This window comes from Rhinolophus ferrumequinum, assembly GCF_004115265.2.
Source record: "Rhinolophus ferrumequinum isolate MPI-CBG mRhiFer1 chromosome 15 unlocalized genomic scaffold, mRhiFer1_v1.p scaffold_54_arrow_ctg1_1, whole genome shotgun sequence".
Lineage (NCBI taxonomy): Eukaryota > Metazoa > Chordata > Mammalia > Chiroptera > Rhinolophidae > Rhinolophus > Rhinolophus ferrumequinum.
In genome coordinates this window covers 2151984-2174077 of record NW_022680357.1, presented here as the reverse complement: position 1 = coordinate 2174077, position 22094 = coordinate 2151984, and the positions used below count along the sequence as shown (strand labels likewise).

General features: G+C 62.3%; 2 protein-coding genes across 5 annotated transcripts in view; one reads left to right on the top strand and one right to left on the bottom strand.

Moving 5' to 3' along the window:
* MPG (N-methylpurine DNA glycosylase) overlaps positions 1 to 2147 on the bottom strand; it is an 8558-nt gene extending 6411 nt beyond the window's left edge. The window contains exon 1 of the mRNA XM_033101120.1: positions 2024 to 2147. Coding sequence (XP_032957011.1) covers positions 2024 to 2047 — 24 coding nt within the window. The 5' untranslated portion in view covers positions 2048 to 2147. The remainder of the gene's footprint in view (positions 1 to 2023) is intronic.
* On the top strand, positions 10 to 22094 carry RHBDF1 (rhomboid 5 homolog 1). 4 transcript variants are annotated; one of them, XR_004422494.1, is made up of 20 exons: positions 10 to 1923; positions 3244 to 3281; positions 4281 to 4337; positions 5211 to 5377; positions 15250 to 15390; positions 15460 to 15590; positions 15841 to 15945; positions 16500 to 16713; positions 17115 to 17324; positions 17417 to 17539; positions 17622 to 17779; positions 18152 to 18409; positions 18505 to 18616; positions 18738 to 18812; positions 18905 to 19066; positions 19498 to 19598; positions 19745 to 19808; positions 20180 to 20274; positions 20467 to 20713; positions 20824 to 20957. XR_004422494.1 is itself a non-coding variant. In XM_033101118.1 (20 exons), exons 3-20 carry the CDS (start codon positions 4332 to 4334, stop codon positions 21533 to 21535), a joined length of 2601 nt encoding a protein of 866 aa, XP_032957009.1. In that variant the 5' UTR covers positions 12 to 1923; positions 3244 to 3281; positions 4281 to 4331; the 3' UTR covers positions 21536 to 22094. The 4 variants fall into 4 exon arrangements, 1 of the variants encoding a protein (XP_032957009.1); XM_033101118.1 differs by lacking the exons at positions 5211 to 5377; positions 15841 to 15945 and adding an exon at positions 21116 to 22094 and having other exon boundaries at positions 12 to 1923; positions 20467 to 20542; positions 20613 to 20713; positions 20824 to 20977; XR_004422493.1 differs by lacking the exons at positions 10 to 1923; positions 3244 to 3281; positions 4281 to 4337; positions 5211 to 5377 and adding an exon at positions 7443 to 7566.

Here is a 22094-nt window from a genome sequence, read left to right as displayed (position 1 = left end):
AGGACAAAATAAAGAGTCTGAATAGGAGAGGGCAGACGATTGTGTGGTGAAGTCGGACGTACAGAGCTCAAGGACCTTATCTGACTGCCTGCCTCAGTTTCCTCATATGCAAAATGAGGGCAAACAGAATGTCAGACCTGATGTATTCAGCCCCCGCTGGGCCCCAGGAAGCCTGGGGGAGACGACTGCATGTGAGGACAGACAGGCGGCAGCAGTGACAGGGTGACCACTCTGCTCCCCACGCCCTCCCCATACAGGACATGCACAACTTGGTGGCAAAGGGCTGCAAGGCCCAGAGTGGGGAGAGTGGGGACCCGAACCTGGGATCGGAAGACTGCTATCCTGCTCCCCATTTATCACCTGGGCCCCAAACAAAGTTCTCAGCTCGTTTCTGGAACCCTGCCCTTTGCATCGGAGCCTAACCAGGAATTTGGTCGAGGAATGGACTGTGGGTCAGTGTGTCAGCCACACCCTCTCGCACCCAGCTGACACGTCCGTGTGCCAGACCCCTCCTCAGAATGCCCCAGAAGGTCTGGCACACACACGCGGGTGAATACCAGGCTGACCCCACTTGGCCCCAGTCCAAGAGCTCAGCACATGACCCCCCCGTGAGACCCCAACTGTCCTCTGCCTCACGACCCAGGATGTCAGAATAAGGAGCTAGCTGGGCAAAGGTACGATCTCCCACGGGATGAGGACCTGCTGAGACCCTGCATGCTTTCTGCTTCCCACCTGCCACTACGCTCCCATCCCCCACAACCCCAGAAACCTGAGCACACACCTCCGGCTGCTCTGGGAACAGCCGCTCTCCGACAAGCAGGGGAAGGTGAAGAGAGCAGGTGGACACTGGGGCCTGGAAATACCCTCCTCAAGGGCTGACTGTCAGCTGTACCCATGTCTCCCTAGCATGAGACACTCATTATTTTTAACAGAAGTGCTGACGTCCCATGTTGAATGGAGACCGCCAGTCTGCTGAGAATGGATGCTGCTGTGACCGTCTTTGCAGTCTGGCCCATCTGCCAAAACCCACCATGGGCTCAGACTCTGGGACTCTGCGGCCCCTGCTCTCACCCCGAGTTTAGCCCCCGCCTGCCCCATGGCAGTCGGGTCACAGTGGGTCTCTGCCCTGGCCCACCTTGGGTGGTAGGATACACATGGCTGCCCAGAGACTGAGGCTCAGACCTCGGATTCCAACCTGCTTCAGAGGCCTTCGCAGCGACAGTGACACAGGCTGCTTATCCCAAGGGCTGAGAAAGGGGGTGGCCCTGCTGTTGTGACCAAGGGTGGGTGAGTGCTGCCTCAAACCGTGCGTCTGGGCACCTGACATGCATCACCTGGCCCTGATTCGAAATGAGGGTTTCCTGGGTGAGGAGCCCCAGAAAATGACAGGTGTTTGTGCTTCTGTTCCCTTATTTGCTGAAAGGAAATCAACAACATATGCACTGAGAATAAAATGAGAGACGCCAGGAAAGCACTTGGCTGGCACTCAGCAAGCACTCAATAAGTGGTAGGAAAAAACACCATCCACAGGAGATGCCAATTGCTAGGCTGGGCCCACCCGGTGGAGGGCAGCAAACAGCCTGGCCACGCGGGCGTTCTCCAAGGGACCTACCAGCCCTCCATCAAAACGTGGGCAAACGGGGTTAGTAAATAGAGAGCATTGATCAGCTTGTGACAGACAATGGGGCCAACTGCAAAGCCAACCCCACGGGCTCCTGAGCAGGGGGCGTCGAAGCTGGGCCTGGGTGCCCAGCATTTAACCAGGAAACCGGTGTCGGGGTCTCCTCCCTGACCTCACTGGCGATCTCGGGCGGCGCCTCGACTTTGCTTCTGGCAAATGGAGCAGCAGAGCCGAACCTGCACCCGACCCCGCCGGTGGGCGCTCATCTGGGGACCGCAGACCCCGTCGGGGGCCGGCCGTGCGTACGTTACTCATTTTGCTCGGGTTGTGATGCTCGCCCTGGGAGCCTGCTCCTCGGCCATGCGCGCAGCGAGAAGCGCGCTCACCTGGGCGCGAACTCACCTGGGCCCCGCTACGTGCGGGCATCCCGAGGCTCGGGCCGGGACTCTTTTGGGGGGTGGGTACAGCCGGGTGTGTAGTCAACCCAGGAGCTGACACCGGAAGCGCCGCCTTGGGCCGGGGGTGGAGTCGGCGCCTGCGCAGAGGAGGACGGAAGCCTGGGGGGGTAGCGGCCTGGAGAGCCGGTCACGGACTCCGCCCCCGGAGGAGGGGCTGGGGTGGCCACACGGAGGTGGCCCGGCCGGACGCGGGCTCCGGAGCGCTACCCGTTCCCGGCGCCCCACCTACCATCCTGGACAAAGGCTCCAGGCTGCTGGGACACTTGTGGCGTTAGAAGGGGGGAAGGCGGCTGGGGTTGGGGCGAGACCCCCCCCGCGCCTCGGCGCCCTTCCCAATGACCTGCCCCCCACCCTTCTCGCACCCTGGTCCCCTCACAACCGTAGGGCCCACTCCACCCCCAGACGGTGGTCAGACCACCAAGAGGACTGGTCCGTTTTAAACCTTGGCTGGGCCCTCCAGGGGTCCCGGTTGGAGGTGGAGGTCTTTGGGGGAGTGGCCCGCAGACGGTTCGGTGGGATGCACGTGGAGAGCATGTAAGGGAGGTGGCATGGAGACCTGGTCCTTGGGACACGCCTTCCTGAACAGCGGAGGGGGCCTTTGGGTGGAGAGGACAGGTTGGGCGGGGGAGTGGGCAGGAAGACTTTGTCCAGGAAGCGCACGCCAGGCCTGTCCGGAAGGCCATCACCACAGGTTGTCCAGGGAGTCGGGCTCTGCATGGAGCCCCCACCCCTCCCACGCTGGAGGATGCTGAGAGGAGCCCGCCCACGTCCTGGAGTGGGCCTGCTAGAGGGCGGCCAGCCTCCTCAGGAGCCCGGACTAGGGCTGTGGGGAGGGCAGAGGCTGGGCGCAGTACGGGGAACACGGCTGCCCTCCACCTCTGATGCCCCTCCCCCCACCCTGCACCTGCAGCCCGCCCCCCACCCTGCCTTTAATCTTTGAAGTCAGCCGGATTTGTGCCCCCAGGGGGAGGGGAAGGGGAATCTGGGGAGGGCAGTGCCTGGTCCAGAGGAAAGAAGAGCCATGGGTAGTGGGTGTTAAGGCACAGGACTGTTTTGGGGGGGTGCCCCTGGGGGTAGGGGCGCACTGGCAGCTCCTGCGGCTCAGTGGGAAGCAAATGCAGTTTTAACTGCCATTAGAACCCTCCCCCCCCATTCTCGCTCTAGGGTTTATCTGGGTCTGCAGAGCCCCTCGGCTGTGGCAGGTACAGTACCACCCTCTATACAACCCACCCCTGTTCCTGGGTAAATCCTGGCCGTGGGAGGGGGTACCATGGGGCCTCAGAGCCACGGGGCATAGGATGGTGTCAGATTCAAGGTGCTGGATGGGCCATGTGATTGGCGATCTCAGATGATCATGGCACCTGGTGTCAGGAGAGTCCAGCTGGGAGGACTCTGGGCTCCAACAGCTCCTCCTCCGACCAGCCCAGGGGCTGACTCCAGCCCCCACCCCCACCCCAGGGCCCCAACCAGGACTTCCTGGGGAGGGAGGGGCAGCAGCCTTCCAGCTGCCTGCTGGAAGCCACCCAGCTGTTTGTGGCACTATGTGCTGCTTCCGGGGGTGGGCAATGTGTCATAAACCCATGCTTGGACGGCAGGCCTGGATGTGACTCCCACCCCTTTCTTTCTTTCCTCCTCACCCCCTGCAGCCATTTGGCCCAAACAATGACCCCCTTCCGGCCTTCCTGTGTGCCCAGCCACCCTTCCCTCATCCCTTCCCCCTCTCTCTCATTCTGGGAGGGAAACTGAGCCTTCTCTTAGTCCCCTTAACCCTGGTGAGGGCAGGGACAGGCTCAGGATGGGTGCTATTTTGTTAAGTTTTATTCTGATTTCGCAAAGAGTGCATGGTCCTTGTAAAAATCACGGGGAGTCCACACATTCCCAGAGGGGGGGTTTATTCCCACCTTGAGGATGAGGAAAGAGGTTTGGAGGGCAGCCCTGGCTGGCCCCCAGGAGGAGGAGGCAGGGCCAGTGCCAGCACTCCACTTCTCCAGATGTTCCGGCCTGAGTGCCTGAGTGCCGGGGCTTGCGCAACCTCTGCAAGGGGGGCTCCTGCCCCCCATTTCCGGGTTTGTGGTCAGAGGCCCCACCGCAGGCTGGAAGTGGTGGGTTAAGCATCCCCACTGTGGGCTGCAGGGCAGGCGGGCTGGGGTGAGAGGTGGTGCTGGGCGAGAGGAGGGGCCTAGGACCTTCTCTCTCCCCAGGGTACCCTGCTGCGGGGCTGCAAGAGGCACGCTGGAGGATGGCAGTGGAAGATGGAGGTGAGGACACCCTTGATGCTTTCAAAAGGGTCAGTGCTGGGGTGCCCTGCTCTGTGCGCTGCCCAGCCAGCTTATGGCCTGTGGAGGAGCCATCGGTCACCAGAGCCTTGAAAGGACAGTGGCTCTATGGGCCTCAGAAGCCAGAGCTCCAGCACCAGCAATGGCTCTGTGTCCTTCTCTCTAACATAGGGACAGGGACGATTGACACCCATGAAGGGAGCGTGGACAGGCGGGGGTGTTCAGGGGCTCCTTGGGTAGGGAGGACAGCTGAAGGAGCTATGTGTAGGCTGCGTACTCCCATCCTGGGGCTGTGCTGCCAATGCTGCTGGGCCCTTGGGCCCAGGTACTCATGGACCCTTTGCCACACCCTGAGACGGGGGGAGGGGCAGCTGTCTCAGAAATAGTCAGTGACTTCAGGCCCCTGGCTGGCCTGGCCCATTTCCGCCTCCTCCCCAAATAGCCAGGGGCTGGTCTTGGGCCCATTCAGGCCCCCCTAAGCCCAGGGACCGGTCTGCTGAGCTGAGGAATCCATTCCAGAGTGGCTGGCTGAGACTCCTCCTACTGGTTGGGGCTCCCAACCCCTCCGATTCTACAGTGCAGTCCAGAGCCACGGGGGTGGTCCAGACACTCACCATCCTCAGTCACCCACCCACATGCTAGGCAGTGGCAGCTGATTTCCGTTTCTCAGGGGTGGGTGAAGAGAGAACGGAGGCACTGGGAGGCGGGTTTCCATGTAAGGGGCTTCTCCACCAGGGCATGGGGCAGACGTGCGCAGAGCACATGGGTGTCCATGCATGTGTCCGTGTGGACTAATCCAGGCCTGAGCACACACGTGTTGACCCTCCTCTGCTCACACCATCCTTCTGATGCCAGGGTCCTTGCTCAGGAGACCAGAGTGGGCAGAGAACCTGAGATTCCCGGGTTTGCCTGTCAGGGTGTACTGAGGCATGCTTTGGAAGCAAAACCTGTGAGGAGCAAGGGTTTGCAACAGGCTGCTGTGGATCCCACTGGAACTTGGAAACTGAGAGGGCCCTTCAGAGGTAATCCAAATGAATACAGGGGGAGGCCATTTACCTGTCACTGGACACACCACCTTCTCTATGGAGGGAACTTGATTTGGGGCAAGGTAGCGCTTGTCCACTGAAGGTGACTCCTTGCTGGTGGTGGTGGGGTTTCAGCTGTGAGCCAGCTATGCTGATGCTCCTGGCAGCTGGGGATGAGTGTCTGGGTCATGGAGCGGGTCTAGGTGGCACCCTGCAGCGTCCACTGCAGGAGGGGACCGGTCAGCACCGGATGCCCAATTGTGGAGGTGAGCCCAGACCCTGGACTCCAGAGAAGACACTGCTGTACTCCCTGCCAGCCCAGTCTGGGCATCCAGGCGGGTGGGGCCTGCTTATCCCTGGCAGGGGTCAAGAATGCCGGGCATGGAGAGACTGTCCTGTCTCTGGCTGAGAGCCTGGCATGGGAGGGGTGGCACGTGTGGGCTGCAGGAGCTCTGGGCGTCAGCATGGGGCAGCCTCCCTCTTGCCTTGGGTCCCAGTCCACCTGTAGCCACCCCCCTAACTAGTGAAGGAGACCCCTCGGGCCCCTCCAAAGGTTTCATTGTCTCTCTCTACCTAAGAATCATGTTGCTATATCTGTGTTCATAGAGAACCCAGTATGTACAGATATGGCTTTGTCCCACGGTATGGATGAGGATACAAACAGAGGATTCTGTCCCTTGCCCCCCGGGCTCTGGGCTGCCACCTTTCACGTTGTCAACTTTCTTTTCCGTGTAGCCATGGACCGGGCTGTTGTCTGCAGTCAGACATTGGGCATAGCTTGCTGGCCGTGGCAGCAACACTGTTCAGAGAGGGACAGTGCCACCTGGTCCAAGACCAGCAAAGGGTCTGAGGACACATTTGTGGGCCCTCGGAGGTTTGAGAGTCTGGCCTCAAGTGCCCAAGGGGTTCTGACATCCAGTGGAAGAAGGGTCCTTAGGAGACCTGCGGTCCCAGTTCTGTTTCCTCAGGGGGAAGAAGGGACACCATCGTATCAACACTCTAGGGGAGACCTGGGTCCCTCGGCCACTTGCAGCTCCTTCCTGGACCCTGCTATTGGCACCCCTCTCCCGTTCCTGGGTCTTTTTCTGGGTGGCTCAGCCCCACAGACTCCTGCAACGCCAGGAGAGAGGAATGTTGGGAAACCCCCAGCAACAGCCTCGCCTAGGAGCAAATGGGCCACGCTGTGTCCAGTTCCGAGCAGGGTGAGCCCACCAGGGGCAATTGGTGGGCTGTGAAAGAAGGAAGGGCACAGAATGGATGCCACACCTGTGCTGCTCAGGCTTTCAGAGCTGTAACCCAGCTGGCCTGGGGATGCCTGCTGGGAGGGCAGTGGCCCAGGGAAGGGGGAACTGCTTTCTGATCCTGCCTTGGGTGTATGCGTGTGCAAACACGGACGGGACTGTACAGTTGTGGTTATGTGCACGTGTGGAAGTACGAGAGCACGCATGAACGGGTACAATTGTGTGTATGAGTAGGTGTGTATATGAGTGTGTAAACAGGTGTGTGAATGAATATGTGGGCACGTGTGTATGAGTGGGAATGTATGCAGGTCTTGAGTGCTCACGTGGCACTGATGGAGTGTAGGGTGAGGCCGTGTCAGTGGGGACCGCTGGGGGAGGTTTGGGGGAGGTTCGCGGATAGGCTTACAGGAGATCCGGGGACACTGTCCCAGGCACCCCTTCCGTTCCCCATCCCCCTCCACTGCAGCCTGTTCCCTCCCCCTTTCTCAAGCACACGTGTAGGCCCAATAAGGTCAGGACTCTCTCCGGAGTGGAGTCCAGGAGCGGCTGCGAGACCAGGTCTGTAGTTGACCATCAGCCTCTCTCTAGCTGGGCCACCAGGTCCTCCCTCCTCGGCCAAGTCGCTCAAGACCCCCCGAGCCACAGGTGTTCTTGCAGCCGGACATCGGGGAGAGCGGAGCTCAGCGGCCTTCCCGGAGGAGGTGACTCGGGCCGGGCGGGCCGCGCGCATTCCTGAGCCCTGAGTCAGTGCGGCCGCCCCCTCCGGCCGGGCCCGCCCCCGGCGCGCACGCCCCTCGCTCCATGGCATTCCCTGGCGGGCGGGCCGGACGGCGGGCGAGCGGGCGCGCGGGCGGGGACTCGGCGCGGGCGCCCTCCCGGCCGGCGGCGGCAGCCCCTCCCTGAGGTCCTCAGGACCCCCGAGGACCCCTGGTGCCGGCGGCGGCGGTGAGTGAGCGCGCCGGGAGCGGGGGGGCGCAGGGCGCCGCGAGCCGGGCGGATTGGGGGCTGCGTCCGCTGCGCGCGGGGCCCGTCCTCAGCCCATCGCGGCTGGAGCCGCTCCGAGGGGCCGGAGCCCGGTCGGCTCCGGGGTCCTGGTCGGGGCCGGGGCCGGGGTTTGGACCAGTACCCGCTCGAGGCGCCGGGACTTTCCTTCCCGGAGTTTCCCTGAGCCGTCCGCGGAGGCGGCCCAGCCCCGGATTCCAAACCCGGCGCGCCGCAAAAATAGCCCGTGGCCGGATTAGCACGTCCCAGCGGACTGACCAGGCCGGACAGCTCGGCTCCAGCCCCCGCCCAACAGCTGAGGGTCCTGGGAGCGGGCGAGCTCGCGGTCCGGCTTGTCCCCAGGCTCCTCTGAGCTGTAGCCTCCCCCCCCTTACGTTTTCCTTCCCGGCCACCACCGGTGGGTGGTGTCTCCAAGTCGAAACTCCAGCTCAGAGGGTGGGACTTCACGGGGATCATCCCTGTCCCAGGCGTACTCCCTGGGGATGGGAATCACATCAGTCCTTAGCAGTAGCTGTGGAGCTGGGGGTGGGGACTGATCTCTGTCTCCCCATCTGCAAACACGAAGCTGCAGGGCTCTGCGAGCTGCTCCCAAAGACACCCCCCACCGGGCGCTCAGTGGCCGAGAGGTGCAAGCCAGGGCAGAACTTGAGGCTGCTACAGGGTACCTTGAAGCAGGCCTTCTCTGAGCTGGGGAGATGGAGGGACCCCCGGTGCTCAGTGCACTGGGGGTGGGGGTAGGGGTGGCTGGCTGTCTGCCCTGCTGGGGGCATGTCTGTGGGACTGCATGGGGATTGGGCAGGAAGTCCCCTGGCCATGCCTGCCCAAGGCCCAGATAGTACTGACCAGAGTTGTTCTTCTGTGTGTGCAGCTTGTGTCTGTGTGTCTGTCTGGGTGGGCGGGGCCTGGGTCTGGAGGCCCCAGCTCTGTGCTGGGAGAGCCCCCCCTTCCCCACCTTGGGACTTCCTGGCAGAGAAGATTCAAGGATGAAACTGGCTTTTCAGGTTTGGCTCAGCTAGGTGCTGGGTTCTCCCCACCCCCATGGAACCAAACTCAAACCCTTAGCCCCCCCCCCAGAGATTGGAAGAAAGCTAGGGAACCGAGCAGCTCACTAGGGCCCAAGGGGTCCCTGAGGCTAAGCCCCCTGCCACCAGGAGTCATTCTGGGCAAGCTGGGTCCTTTTCCCTGAGAACAGGACGGGGGCTAGGAGCGGGGCACAGGGGCCAGTGGCCCGAATTGAATATGTCAGGCCCCACGCTCCTTCTCAACCCGTCCAGCAGTCTCCACTGACTGACCAGCCTCCTGATGCACAGATGGAGAGACTGGGATGTCTCCATCTCCCTGGCCAAGAAAAGGCCTGCCTCAGGCACTCAGCTCAGGCTGGAGTGTTGCTGTGACCAATGTCCCTCAGTCAGCCTTAGTGTGCCGACCAGACAGACAAATGGCCACCCTTGGCAGCTCGCATTCTAGGAGGATCCTGGGTTCAGAGGGAATCCCAAGTCTCCCCTGACTTTCAGGGCCCCCTCAGGGTCTTCTCAGCTCCAGTTACCTCTCAGGGTCTTCCCTGTTCCTGTTCCCTGGATGTGAGGGGCTCCCCGACCCCAGCTCCGGTGGCCCTGCCTTGGTGTCTGTGACAGGGTTGAGTTTCTGCCCAAGGATCGGATTCCTTGGCTTCTGCCTGTTTTGTGGGTGACTCCCGCTCCCCTGAACTGAGATGCTCTGGGTTGTGGGGGTGGGATGGGCGCCCAGAGGGGCCTGACAACCCTCCACAGCCTGAGGAATCCAGATGGTGCACCCCTTACCCTGGGGGGCTGTGGCTAGGGCCAATGAGGCGGGCACATGGGACCCTCCCACCCCGGCTCCTGGGCAGACATGGCCTAGGGCTCTGAACCCCGTTGGAGGCTCAGTGATCTCAGGCAGTGACTGGCCTCTCTGACCCTCAGTTTCCTCATCTGTAAGATGGACACAGAGGACCCCTCCCAGGGCTTGTGATGGTTCAGTGGGGCAGTCAGCGTTCTTTGGGTTAGGCAGGTATCAGGCTTGTGATGACCGCAGCCGTTTCTGCTCTGATAACGCACTCTGGGGACTTGTGTTCTCCTAGTGAGGTCTCTCCAGCCGGTATGTCCTGGGAGGGTGTTGCTAAGCCCCGAGGCTATCTGGGCACCATAGAGCACACATGTGGGGTCCGTCGGGGGCACTTCTGGGGACGCTGACTAGTGACCAGACTTGTTGATGGGATGTGGCCTTTTCCCTCTGCAGCTTGATGGGGTGCTTTCATCTAACTCCTGAGATGCAGCTAGACCCCAGATTGCCACACCCAGAATGGACAATAGCTAAGTCCGTGCTCCTACCCCCTTGCTGTCTGTGGCATGGAGGGTCCTCCCACCTCTCCGAGCCTTGGGGCTCCCTGACCTCGGGGTGTGTCTGCTGTTAGCCCCGGTCAGACCCATTGGGGTCAGGGGCTTTGCTTCTGGCCGTTGGTAACCCCTGGGCCATATGTGCCCGCTGAGCCCCTGGGCAGTGCCTCCTCCCTAGGGCCGGCGCTCCCTTCCCCACCCTGTGCCTCAGGTGCCCAGGTCAGGGCCCCATGCGTCACAGCCTCCTAGAGCAGGAAGACGTCTGTCATTCTGTTATTGAGCCTCTGCATCTACTCCTCTGGGGTGACAGCAGGTGATGGGTGACACGGGGAGGGAGGGGTTCAGTGTGTCCTTCTTCGGATGGCACCTGGCCATTGGCTAGGTCTCAGGCCTGCCCTGCTCCCCTCTGAAATGTACTGGGGTAGCCGGGAGGGATGAGGGCCTGGCCAATATCTTCCCAATATAATGCTGTTTACCGATGAGGTAGGGGCCTAGAGAGGCCAGGTGCCTTTAGCTTTGCCACCTAGCAGCATGTGGCAAAAAAGGACTAGATCCTAGGCTGCCAGACAGCAGGTGATCCCCACTCCCAAGGGAGATCTGGGGTTCCGCATTTGATCAGGGGCAAAACAGAAGTCTGAGGGTCAGAGATCAGGACACTTGGGAGGCTGGCGGAGTTGGCCTCTCCTGGGACCACGTGCAGGTGAGCTGGGGACATGTTTGGGCAAGTGTCCTGGGGTGGGGCCCACTGCTCCAGCTGACCTCGGTGGTGGGCGGTCCCCTGGGCTGGGCAGGATGGGGCCCAGGCTTGGCAATTTTGGTCCTGGGCCCCGGGCCCCCACTTGACCCCCAGCTGCCCCTGGCAGCATTTTCCTGCAAGTGTGCGGGGAAGGCCTGAGTGCCGTGGAGCCGCTGCTCCCAGAGAAGATCCAGCTTCACTCTGGCTGTGGCCAGGCCTGGGCAGAACAGAATGCCTCCCCAGTCTGCTCCTGCCTCTTGGGCCACCTTCCCAAACAGAACATTTCGGAAGGGTCCCGTCCACTCCCCCCCGTGGCTCCCGCTCTGGTTGCACACGCTTTGGGCCCACCCCCACCCCCGCTCCCTGCCCTTCTTTTGGCTGCCCTCCTCAGGGAGCTCCCCAGGCCCAGCGGGCATCACCAGCCTTTCTGGTTTTGATTCAGCTGCTGCTTCTTGAGCACGTACTTTGGGGCAGGAACTGCGGTGGCCCCTGCTTTTCTGATGGGAAAACTGAGGCTTGTTCATAGTTGGTGGTGGACGTGAGCAGCGTCTGTGTACAGTGTCTCGGGCCAGGCTCTCCCCACTGGCTCCTGCCTCCTGGCCCCGGTGGGCTGGGTCCCCACTACTGGCGTTTGCTGCACCAGCACTTCTCACCTCACCTCCACATGCCCCTTTGGGTGTCTTCGGATGGGGCTGGGCCCAGGGTGGGCAACCATGAATGTTGCCAGAGTGACTCAGACGCTGTGTGACCCTGGGCAGTTAGGCTTTCCCCTGGACTGTGGTTTCTCCCAGCACCCGGGGGGTCAGCAGAATAGAGATGGTATTGGGATTTCCCCCGCGAGGAGCTGTCAGGGAACAAGAGCCCACTGTGTGCTTGGGGGAGGCCTGGACAGGGAGCCACTGTCTCTGGGCGGGCACTGTGCCCCTCCCTAGTCCAGACCCTTTGTCCAGCCTGGGCCGGCCCCTCCCCCGCACCTCGGGTCCACAGTGAAGCCACCGCCCTGTGAATCCCACCCACTTGAGGTCCAGAAGGGGAACTGGGCACATAGGGGTAGGAGCCACAGCACTGAGGGCAGGCTGGGCATCCTGGAGCTGACTGGGTTACAGAGGTCTCTGCTGCTTCTGCCCCAAGCACAGGAGGGACGTGGGGGGAGGGGAGGGACACCCCGAGGCCTGGGTGTACAGGCAGGAGCTTGTGCCTCCCTCGTGAGCTGAGCGGCTCTGGTGTTCCTGGGACAGACTGGGGGCCTGGGCCCGCGGGGGCCAGGGGATGTCCAGCTCCCTTTGCACGCTCATGCCCTCTTCTCACCTCTTTGCTTGTGCTGTTCCTGGCGCAACCTGGTCCTACGGTCACCTCCTCCCCCCAGACCCAGGTCATTTTCAGCAATTCCCCCATCGCCTGGGTCATGGGGATGGCTGGCCTGTGCTCCTAACGGACCAGTGTTTACCGGGCAGTGGCGCTGGAGCACGCCTGTCCTGGGCACTGTGGGTCCATTCCCGAGCTGTGCCAGGGGAACCCACGGCCAGGAGCTCCTGTCAGGGGTAGGAGCTGCCTGCGGGCTCTGGAACACATGGGAGGTTGGGCAGAGTGCACGGCCCCTGGCCGGGCCCTGAGATGGGAGGGAGCCAGGTGTGAGGGAGGCCACAGGGTGGGGGAGCAGTGGGAGCCTCAGGAAGCCATGGATGTGTGTGGGGTGAGCCAGTCAGCTGGCAGAGGGTTCCTGAACTGCTGAGTGGAGAACCAGAACCACTGGCCAGTTTTCCAGGTGAGAACTGGAGGCTACGTGAGCCATGTGGTGTCGCTGGGTGGCAGGGACAGGCTGGGTCATAGCCTCCCCCCTTTGAAATGCGAAGGGGATCCCCATCCTGTCTGGTCCCTCACTCACGGCCCCACGGGGTCCAGTACAGTCTTGGGGGTCAGATCACCTGGATCCCCACCTGGCAGGCGTGGCCTGGCCGTGGCTTATGGGGTGCCCGGGGGATGCTGTCACAGCAGTGCAGGTTCTGGAAGCCTCTATGTGATCACCACTGTCTCCCCAATATGCCTGATACTGTCTGAAATACCACCGCTGGCGCTTGAGCCTCAGAGCTGTCCTTCCCCGTCACTTCCTTACCAGTGTGTGTGGGGGGGTGGGTCTTAAAAACCAACATAATCTGTGAAGGGGGCGCTGGTGGATGGCAACCTGTGACCTGTTGATGTGGCTGAGCCATATGGGGACACGCAGGTGTGGGCTGGCTTTGTGGTGTAAGCTGCATGATTGCCGGTCTCCTGGTTCAGATCCCAGAGAGACCCAGTTCTCAGGATGCCTTCATGTCACAACCTGTCCCCCGACCCTGCCCGCCTCTGTTCCCTTCCAGGGTCCCCTCCATGTGACCCCACACTGTGCGGCTCACGGGGGCAGGCGGCCCAGAAGGGGTTCCCAGCCACGTGCAAACAAATGCTGCTGTTGGTCGTTTCCCTGAGATCAGATCGGCTGACCGCGGGGGAGAGGAGCTTGACTCTGAGGGGCTGCGTGGATAGAAAGACCCCTGAGTGTATAGTCAGCTCAGAGAAGAGCCAGGAGAAGGCACCCCTGCAGGACCGAGCCTTCCCGCCCAGCCTGGTTGGTGTAGCGCAAGTGGGAGCTGCAAGCAGTGCCCTGGGACTGGCCCTAATTGGTGTAGGGCCAGTTGCGTGTGAATTGTGTCACTCTAGGGGTCATAGGATCTGTGAGCAGCGTCCCGGGCCTGTCCCTGGTCAGTAGAGAGCCAGTAGGAACGTGAGCAGTGTCCTGGGCTCAGCCCTGTTTGGTGTGAGGCCAGTGGGAGCTGCCAGTTGCAGCCTGGCCCTCAGACAATATAGGACCAGTAAGTCCTGTGAGCTGAGTCCTGGGCTGGTCCCTGATTGGCATCGCGCCAACAGAAGGTGTGACTACTGTCCTAGGCATGTCCCTGGGTGGTAGGAGGCAAGGCGGAGTGGTGAGCAGTGTCCGGGGCTGGCCCTGTTTTGTGTCGGGCCAGGACGAGCTGTGCCCGGCACCCTGGACCCTCCCTGGTCTGTGTAGGAGTGGGAGCAAACGCCCTTCGACTTTCCCAGGTCAGTGTAGAGCCGAGCTTTGCTCTGAGGAGAGTTGCGGCCCCTCCCTGGTCTGTGGAAGTTCAGTAGGCGCAGTGAGCAGCGTCCCAGGCCTGTCACCCCCTAGGTAAGCCACCCTGAACATGTGACCTCAGGCAAGTCAAGCCCCTGTGCTCCAGGCCTGTTTCCTTACGTCTAAGATACAGCGAGCCTTCCTCTACATCTCCAAGCAGTTGTGAGGGGAGCTCAGAAGTGGCAGCTGTTTCTAGGGGTGTTGGGGGGTGGGTTGATTATAGACCCCGCAGTTCAGAGTCTGTTGGGGTCCAAAGCTCTTTGAGGAGGCCGAGGAATTTTGGGGTCTCTGCCCTGGGTATTGCTCGGCTACTCGTCCTCTGTTGTGCTCAGGGAAGCTTCCCAATCTTGGATATCCAGTTTCCAGATACCTTGTGGGGTAGGGACTCCAGATCTGTTCTGAAAGTGACGTTTTGTAAGGGGGGGAAGCCATGGTCACATGACCTTTGCCTCACGGTCACATGGCCAGACAGTGGTGGCCCGAATCAAACCCCGGTCTCTCTGCTCTGGGCCCTGGGCCCTTACCCCGTGTCTAAGTGATAGATTGGGGCTGAGGCTCTTAGATGCTTTGGTGTGGAGCCGGCCCAGCTGCCCTCCCAGCGCTGAGCGGCTTTGCGGCTGTTTCTGGGTGTATGGCGCACCCTGGCGGTCATGACAGCATCTGCGCCCAGCTGGTTTTCAAGAGGTCCCTTTGCACCCCGAGCTCTCAGGTGCTGGGAAGACACAGGGCCGCTCCTCTGTGAAATGGAGCCATCCCACACCCCTGTTGGCGGTGTAATGGGCCATCAGTCTCTGGAGCGGATGGCATGGGGTTTGAGAGGGTGAGGTCTGCGATTTGCCGGTTGTACAGACGAGGGCGAGCCCCCCAGCCTGCCTGTGCCCTCCTGCCCACTCAGACCTGCGCACGGGTGGTTCCCTGTGCCAGGAACAACCCTCCACCGCCAGCCTTGCTCACTCGAGCATTTCCTTCAAGCCTTTGCTCAGATGTCCCCTCACAGGGAGGCTTCAGTGTCCCTGGCAACTGTAATGTGCTGATTTTGACTATTGCATTTCGCCTCTTTTAACTCAGGACTTACTTCAGGTTTATCGTTTGTCTGGACTATAAGCTCCAGGAGGGTGGGGATTTTGTCTGTTTTGGTTTCTTCATTTCTCTACCAGTGTGTCCTAGGAGTGGTTGAGAGTAGGCACTCCAATATTTGTCGCCTGAATTTATATTGTCTGAGGACCTAGTATGTGCCTGGGACTGAGTGTGTCAGTGCTGAGCACACAGTAGGACTTCAGCAACGGGAGCCGTGACCACCCCTCGTGGGGTTATCACTGCTTCCCCCTCCTCCTGGGTGTGGGCCCCAGGAACCCTCAGATGTCCGTCAGCATTGTTATTTGTTACTGAAAAACACACCACACCCCCAGGCCCGCCTTGCTGCCCCTGGAACCATGAGCGAGGTCCGCAGGGACAGCACAAGCAGCCTGCAGCGCAAGAAGCCGCCCTGGCTGAAGCTGGACATTCCAGCTGTGGCGCCCCCCGCGGCCGAGGAACCCAGCTTCCTGCAGGTAGGCCCTGGCCAGCAGGGGCTGTGGGTGCAGCCTGCCCAGCGCCCTGACCACGACCCCGTTACCCAGCCCCTGAGACGCCAGGCTTTCTTGCGGAGTGTGAGTATGCCGGCCGAGACAGCCCACGTCCCTTCGCCTTACCATGAGCCCCGCCGGCCGGTGCTGCAGCGTCAGATATCCATCACACAGACCATCCGCAGGTACGACGCTCCCCTGGCTGCTCCGGGGGCTGGTGGGACAGAGGCAGGCATTCAGGGTCGCCTTCGGGTACTGAGACTGGGAAAGGCGCTAGGGCCCTTCCTGTCTCGGCGTTCTCCTCCGTCTTGTTCCCCGTGTCACCTCCTGCTCCAGGGACTGACTCCTCTCACCTCCCACCCTTCTCTGCTCCCCCCCAGCACTTGCTCTCTCCTTCTCTGTCTCCCCCACCCCAATGCTCTGGCTCCCGAACAGCCGACAGGTGCGTTTTGGGCGTGTCCACACCCTGCCCCTCTTGAGCCCCCCTGCTGCCTGCAGGATCCTCCCACAGCGCTGGTCTCTCTCTCGGTCCCTGCTCAGGTACCTTGGGCAGGGCATGAGTGTGTGAGCGTCAGCTGGCGTGTGCATGGCTCGCGACCTCTTGGGAGCAGTTTGCGTTCCCTGGGCCTCCTAACGGCAGGTGCTGTTTGTGGTTTTGCTTGCATGTCCGAGGGCTGTGGGCAGCCTGCCTGGGCTTCAGTGCCCGCTGCCTGAGTGCTGTGGTATCCGAGGTCAAGCTGCTGCCCAGGGCCAAGCTCTCTCTGGATGAGCTAAGGGCTGAGCTCTGAGCCCCATGTCTGGATTCAGTGTCTCCCCACAAACCCCCCTCTCAGGGATGGAGTGTGGGCCCGTGTAAAAGATTCACCTGGGCAGGGCCTGTTGTCTGCGGTTCGAGTGGGAATTTGGAGTTGGCTAATTGTTTAGGGGGCCGGAACACACTCAGCCTCTTCATTGGACCAAGCCCAACTGGACCCCAGGCCCCGGAGTGACCGGAGGCTTGGAGTGGGGCATGCAGCCCAGGAGCAGGGGCTGTGAAGCCCCTCCTGGGGAGGGGTGAGGTCTGGCTTCCACTTGCTGAGTCCCTCCCATGGTAGGGGCACAGCTGATTGGTTCGGAGTGAGCAAGGACAGTGACAGCACCCAGAAGTGGCAACGCAAGAGCATTCGTCACTGCAGCCAGCGCTATGGGAAGCTGAAGCCCCAGGTCATGCGGGAGCTAGACCTGCCCAGCCAGGATAATGTGTCGCTGACCAGCACTGAGACCCCTCCCCCGCTCTATGTGGGGCCGTGCCAGCTGGGCATGCAAAAGGTATGCCCACCCCCTGCTGTCTGCCACAGGCCCCTCACTCTGCTCCCTGGGGCTGCAACCAGCCTAAGCAGAGGGTGCTATTTGGCGCTCATGGTCTGGGAGGGTGGTCAAGTGGTCTCATAAAGACACATAAGATAGTCTGGGACGGGGGTCCTGGCGGAGGGGCCAGCCTCTGGATGGGCGCATCCCAGGAGGAACAGCAGTGTCAAGGCACTACAGGCGGGGAGAGGGACCTGTCTGGGTGCGGGGGTGGGTGGGGTGGGTGTGTGTTTGGGGGTGGCACCCACCAATGTCCAGGGACCCACTGGGGTGTGTGTTGTACATAGTGGGATCCAGGGTGGGAAGGAGCCCCGGGGGTGCTGACCCAGCCCCCGACGCCTGCGTCTCCTCCCCTCTGCCAGATCATAGACCCCCTGGCCCGGGGCCGGGCCTTCCGCATGGCGGATGACACCGCCGACGGCCTGAGCACCCCGCACACGCCCGTTACGCCCGGTGCTGCCTCCCTCTGCTCCTTCTCCAGCTCCCGCTCGGGTTTCAACCGGCTTCCACGGCGGCGCAAGCGTGAGTCTGTGGCCAAGATGAGCTTCCGGGCGGCCGCAGCGCTGGTGAAGGTGGGTGCAGGGGCTGGGGGGGGGCGTGGCGGGGGGTGACCTAAATCCCACGCCACGTGCTCAACTCCTTGCTCTCAACTCGTTGCGGGCAGGGCCGCTCGGTTAGGGATGGCACGTTGCGCCGGGTGCAGCGCCGAAGCTTCACGCCTGCCAGCTTCTTGGAGGAGGACACGGCTGATTTCCCCGATGAGCTGGACACGTCCTTCTTCGCCCGGGTAAGAGCACAGGGGTGTCCCCTGAGACCCCTCCGCCTATGCGACCCGCCCCCCCCCACCCTGACCGCGCGTATTTGCTCAGGAAGGAGTCCTTCATGAGGAGCTGTCCACATACCCAGACGAGGTGTTCGAGTCGCCATCGGAGGCAGCGCTCAAGGAGTGGGAGAAAGCCCCAGATCAGGCGGACCTCACGGGTGGGGCCCTGGACCGCACGGAGCTGGAGCGCAGCCACCTGATGCTGTGAGTGGCAGCGGTGAGGGGCGGGGAGTGGGGGCCGTGGGCGGGCAGGAGCAGCTGGGCCCTCCGGAAGGACGCCCCGGTGGCTACTGTGGCCGGTGGACCCAGCGCTGAGCACCATTTGGGTCTCGGCTGCCCACCTGCGGCACAGAGCCCCCAGGCTGGACAGAATTCAGTGGGTAGGCCGGGGAACCAACCGCTTGTAGGTCTGGTCCCACCCCCAGAGGGGTCAGGATTGCTCTTTAGTGGTAAGGAGGAGGCTGCAAAGTGCCTTCCTCGCCAGATGGGAGCGAGACAGATGGAAAGTAGCCCTAGTTCGGCCTGGGAGGGGCTGCGTCCTTTCCCCCAGGTAGGTGACCGCGCCCTTCCCCCCAGGCCCCTGGAACGCGGCTGGCGCAAGCAGAAGGAGGGTGGCGCCGCTGCCACGCAGCCCAAGGTGCGGCTGCGGCAGGAGGTGGTGAGCGCGGCGGGGCAGCGGCGGGGCCAGCGCATCGCGATGCCGGTGCGCAAGTTCTTCGCCAGGGAGAAGCGGCCGTACGGGCTGGGCATGGTGGGCCGGCTCACCAACCGCACCTACCGCAAGCGTATCGACAGCTACGTCAAGCGCCAGATCGAGGATATGGACGACCACAGGTAGGCGGGACCTGCGGCAGGCACGCCTCCGGGGTGGGGCTGGGGCGGGGCCTCCGGGTTGGAGACGCCCCCTCCGCTGACGCTCCGCCCCGCAGGCCTTTCTTCACCTACTGGCTCACCTTCGTGCACTCGCTCGTCACCATTCTAGCTGTGTGCATCTATGGCATCGCGCCCGTGGGCTTCTCGCAGCATGAGACGGTGGACTCGGTGAGCCCCGGCGCCCCCAAGCCCCTGCACTGGTCTGGGCCCCGGATTCATTCCCTCCCGCCGACTCTGGGAGGAGAGGGCCGGAGGGGGCTCCTTCTCATCTCCCCGCCCAACCTCCCAGGTGCTGCGGAACCGCGGGGTCTATGAGAATGTCAAGTACGTGCAGCAAGAGAACTTCTGGATTGGGCCCAGCTCGGTGAGGGCGGGGTCTGGCTGGGCGGGTGGGCGGGGCCGCGGGGCGGGCCGGGGGCAGGGCCTCAGCTCCGCGTCCCGCCCGCTCGCCCGCAGGAGGCCCTCATTCACCTGGGTGCCAAGTTCTCGCCCTGCATGCGCCAGGACCCGCAGGTGCATAGTTTCATCCGAGCCGCGCGGGAGCGGGAGAAGCACTCAGCTTGCTGCGTTCGCAATGACCGGTCCGGCTGTGTGCAGACCTCGGAGGAGGAGTGCTCGGTGTGTCCCCCTGCCCGCAGCGCACGCCCTTACCTGCGCTGGGTGTGTTTGTGGTCGTGTTGTGACCTCAGATGGAGCCCGTTGGGTTATCCTTTACCTTCGATCTCGGCACATTACACCGTCCCTCAAATCACGTTCATTACGTTTTCATTCCCCAATTCCTCCGTCTTACCCAGCCGACCGTTGTAACGCCTGTGTGTGCTCTTTCTGCACGTGTCTTGTTTTTGTGCCTGTGCCGACAATTTACCTAAGTGGTATTTCCTTTATCCAAGTTGAGCTTATAACAGAATCTCCCCCGTGCACATTTCTGGAGTGTAAATGTATGGAGTGGGGGTTGAGCTCTGGAGGCGCTCAGTGGTTTTGCTTTGGAGTCTTGCATTCTCGAGTCTGTACTGGGGGCGGGGCGGGCTCTGACCTGTGTCTTCCCACAGTCCACGCTCGCGGTGTGGGTCAAGTGGCCCTTTCATCCCAGCGCCCCAGACCTTGCCGGCCAGAAGAGGCAGTTCGGTTCTGTCTGCCACCAGGACCCCAGGTCAGCCCTGTAGCCCCTCCCTTACCTCTTGGTCCTGCTCTCCCGGGGTAGTGGGGGGAGAGGGTGCTCCCCTCGTGGAGCTGGGTGGAAGGGTGCCAGTGCTAAGGGCCCAGAGCTGGGCCTGACCACATGCTGGGCTCGTGCAGGGTGTGTGATGAGCCCTCCTCTGAGGACCCCCACGAGTGGCCGGATGACATCACCAAGTGGCCGGTGAGCCTGGGTGGTGGGGTTGTTGGGGAGGAATCCACACCTCACCTGATGCCAGGAGGTCCTGACCCTCCTGGGACACTGTGTTTAGATGCAGTGCCCCTGACCTTTGCCCAGCTTGTCCCTCCGCCGACCCTTGCCTCTCTGAGCAGGTAGTTAGAGCAGGAGAACCATGTAGAGACTTGGGAGGCCAAATGACATTATTCCAGTTTGACCGTTGGCCAGGCTGAAGCTCAGCGTCCAGCAGCCTCTTGCTCAGGGAGGCCTGTTTCCTACCGCGGCAGCCTGTCCTTCTCTGCCCCAACCCCCAAGCCTGGTGTGGGGCCCCGGGTTGGGGGAGGCCCTGACCCAACTCATCCCCATTTGTGACCCAGATCTGCACCAAAAACAGCGCGGGGAACCATACGAACCACCCGCACATGGACTGTGCCATCACAGGCCGGCCCTGCTGCATTGGCACCAAGGGCAGGTAGGTGCCTGGGGGCAGAGCGCTGCCTTGGGCTGTGCCCTCCTTCCCTTACCAGGTCCCGAAATAACCCCAGATACTAGGGGCGTGGGGTGATGAAGGGCCAACAGGGGTGCGCGAGGGGGGCTGGAACCTGGGCCCCACCGTGGAGTGAGTGGGGGCCCCAGCAGCCCCAACCCTGGCCTGACCTTCCAGGTGTGAGATCACCTCCCGGGAGTACTGTGACTTCATGAGGGGTTATTTCCATGAGGAGGCCACACTCTGCTCTCAGGTAGGCCTCCAGGCTGAGCGCCCTCCCTGTCCCCCCGCCTCGGAGGGTGCTGACAGGCCACTCTGCACAGGTGCACTGCATGGATGACGTGTGCGGGCTTCTGCCCTTCCTCAATCCCGAGGTGCCCGACCAGTTCTACCGCCTGTGGCTGTCCCTCTTCTTACACGCTGGGCAAGTGACACCCTCAGTGCTGAGCAGGGATGGGTGGGCAGGGGTCTCAGGGCCCCCGGGAGTGGCGGGCCACGGGTGGCCGTCCCTGCTGAGGCCCCTCCACCCCACAGCATCCTGCACTGCCTGGTGTCCGTCTGCTTCCAGATGACCGTCCTGCGGGACCTGGAGAAGCTGGCGGGCTGGCACCGAATCGCCATCATTTACCTGCTGAGTGGCGTCACCGGGAACCTAGCCAGTGCCATTTTCCTGCCGTACCGGGCAGAGGTGAGGATGGGTGCCAGCCTGGGAGCGTGTCCCCTCGGGCCCTTGATCCTGCTGTGCTCCAGGCCACGGGAGGCGGGATGAGGGGACGAGGCTGTGGGTCCGGGGGTCCCACTCGGCCCGCACTGCCTGTCCCCCCAGGTGGGCCCGGCCGGCTCGCAGTTCGGCATCCTGGCGTGCCTCTTCGTGGAGCTCTTCCAGAGCTGGCAGATCCTGGCCCGGCCCTGGCGCGCCTTCTTCAAGCTGCTGGCGGTGGTGCTCTTCCTGTTCACATTTGGGCTGCTGCCCTGGATCGACAACTTCGCCCACATCTCGGGCTTCGTCAGCGGCCTCTTCCTGTCCTTCGCCTTCTTGCCCTACGTCAGCTTCGGCAGGTTCGACCTGTACCGCAAGCGCTGCCAGATCCTCATCTTCCAGGCCGTGTTCCTGGGCCTGCTGGCCGGCCTGGTGGTCCTCTTCTACTTCTACCCCGTGCGCTGTGAGTGGTGTGAGTTCCTCACCTGCATCCCCTTCACCGACAAGTTCTGCGAGAAGTACGAGCTGGACGCCCAGCTCCACTGAGCTGCTGGCCACTGGGGCCACCTGCTCCCGGGCGCCGTCCACCCCGAGCCTTGCAGGCCACGGACGGGGCTGCCTGAGCCCCGTGTGGGGTTCTCAGGCCACGGACGGGGCTGCCTGAGCCCCGTGTGGGGTCCGTAGGCCACGGACAGGGCTGCCTGAGCCCTGTGTGGGGTCCGCCCGCGTCTTGGACACAGACCTCTTGTGCCTTGTTCACTGCTGTTGACCCTCTCGTACTTCTGGGCATTTATTACACTAGTTCCCGTGATTCCCTTCTAACTAGTCTCTTGACGACCACCTCAGGTGGCCAATAAATGGACTGGGAGCGTTTTAGCTGCCACTAACTTGACCAGAGCTGCCTTCTGCTTTCTCGTTCCTGGCTGGGGGCTGTGGCGGGACGTTCCTCTCACTCACAATTCCCCAGACAAGGAACGAAGTATACAAAACACCTCCCAGGGAAGTCCCTCAGCCAGGTTGCACCCCCTGCCCCCAGCTCCCTTCCTAGTTACCGGTAGCCACAATGGGATACAGACCCAGGGATGTGCTGTCATTTCTCCCCCCC

What these genes read in the sequence shown, in the direction of transcription:
- RHBDF1 (XM_033101118.1), top strand. An exon ending in CGGCCGCAGCGCTGGTGAAG is followed by an intron (nt 17,325 to 17,416) that starts GTGGGTGCAGGG and finishes CGTTGCGGGCAG; the next exon opens with GGCCGCTCGGTTAGGGATGG. An exon ending in CCTCGGAGGAGGAGTGCTCG is followed by an intron (nt 19,067 to 19,497) that starts GTGTGTCCCCCT and finishes GTCTTCCCACAG; the next exon opens with TCCACGCTCGCGGTGTGGGT.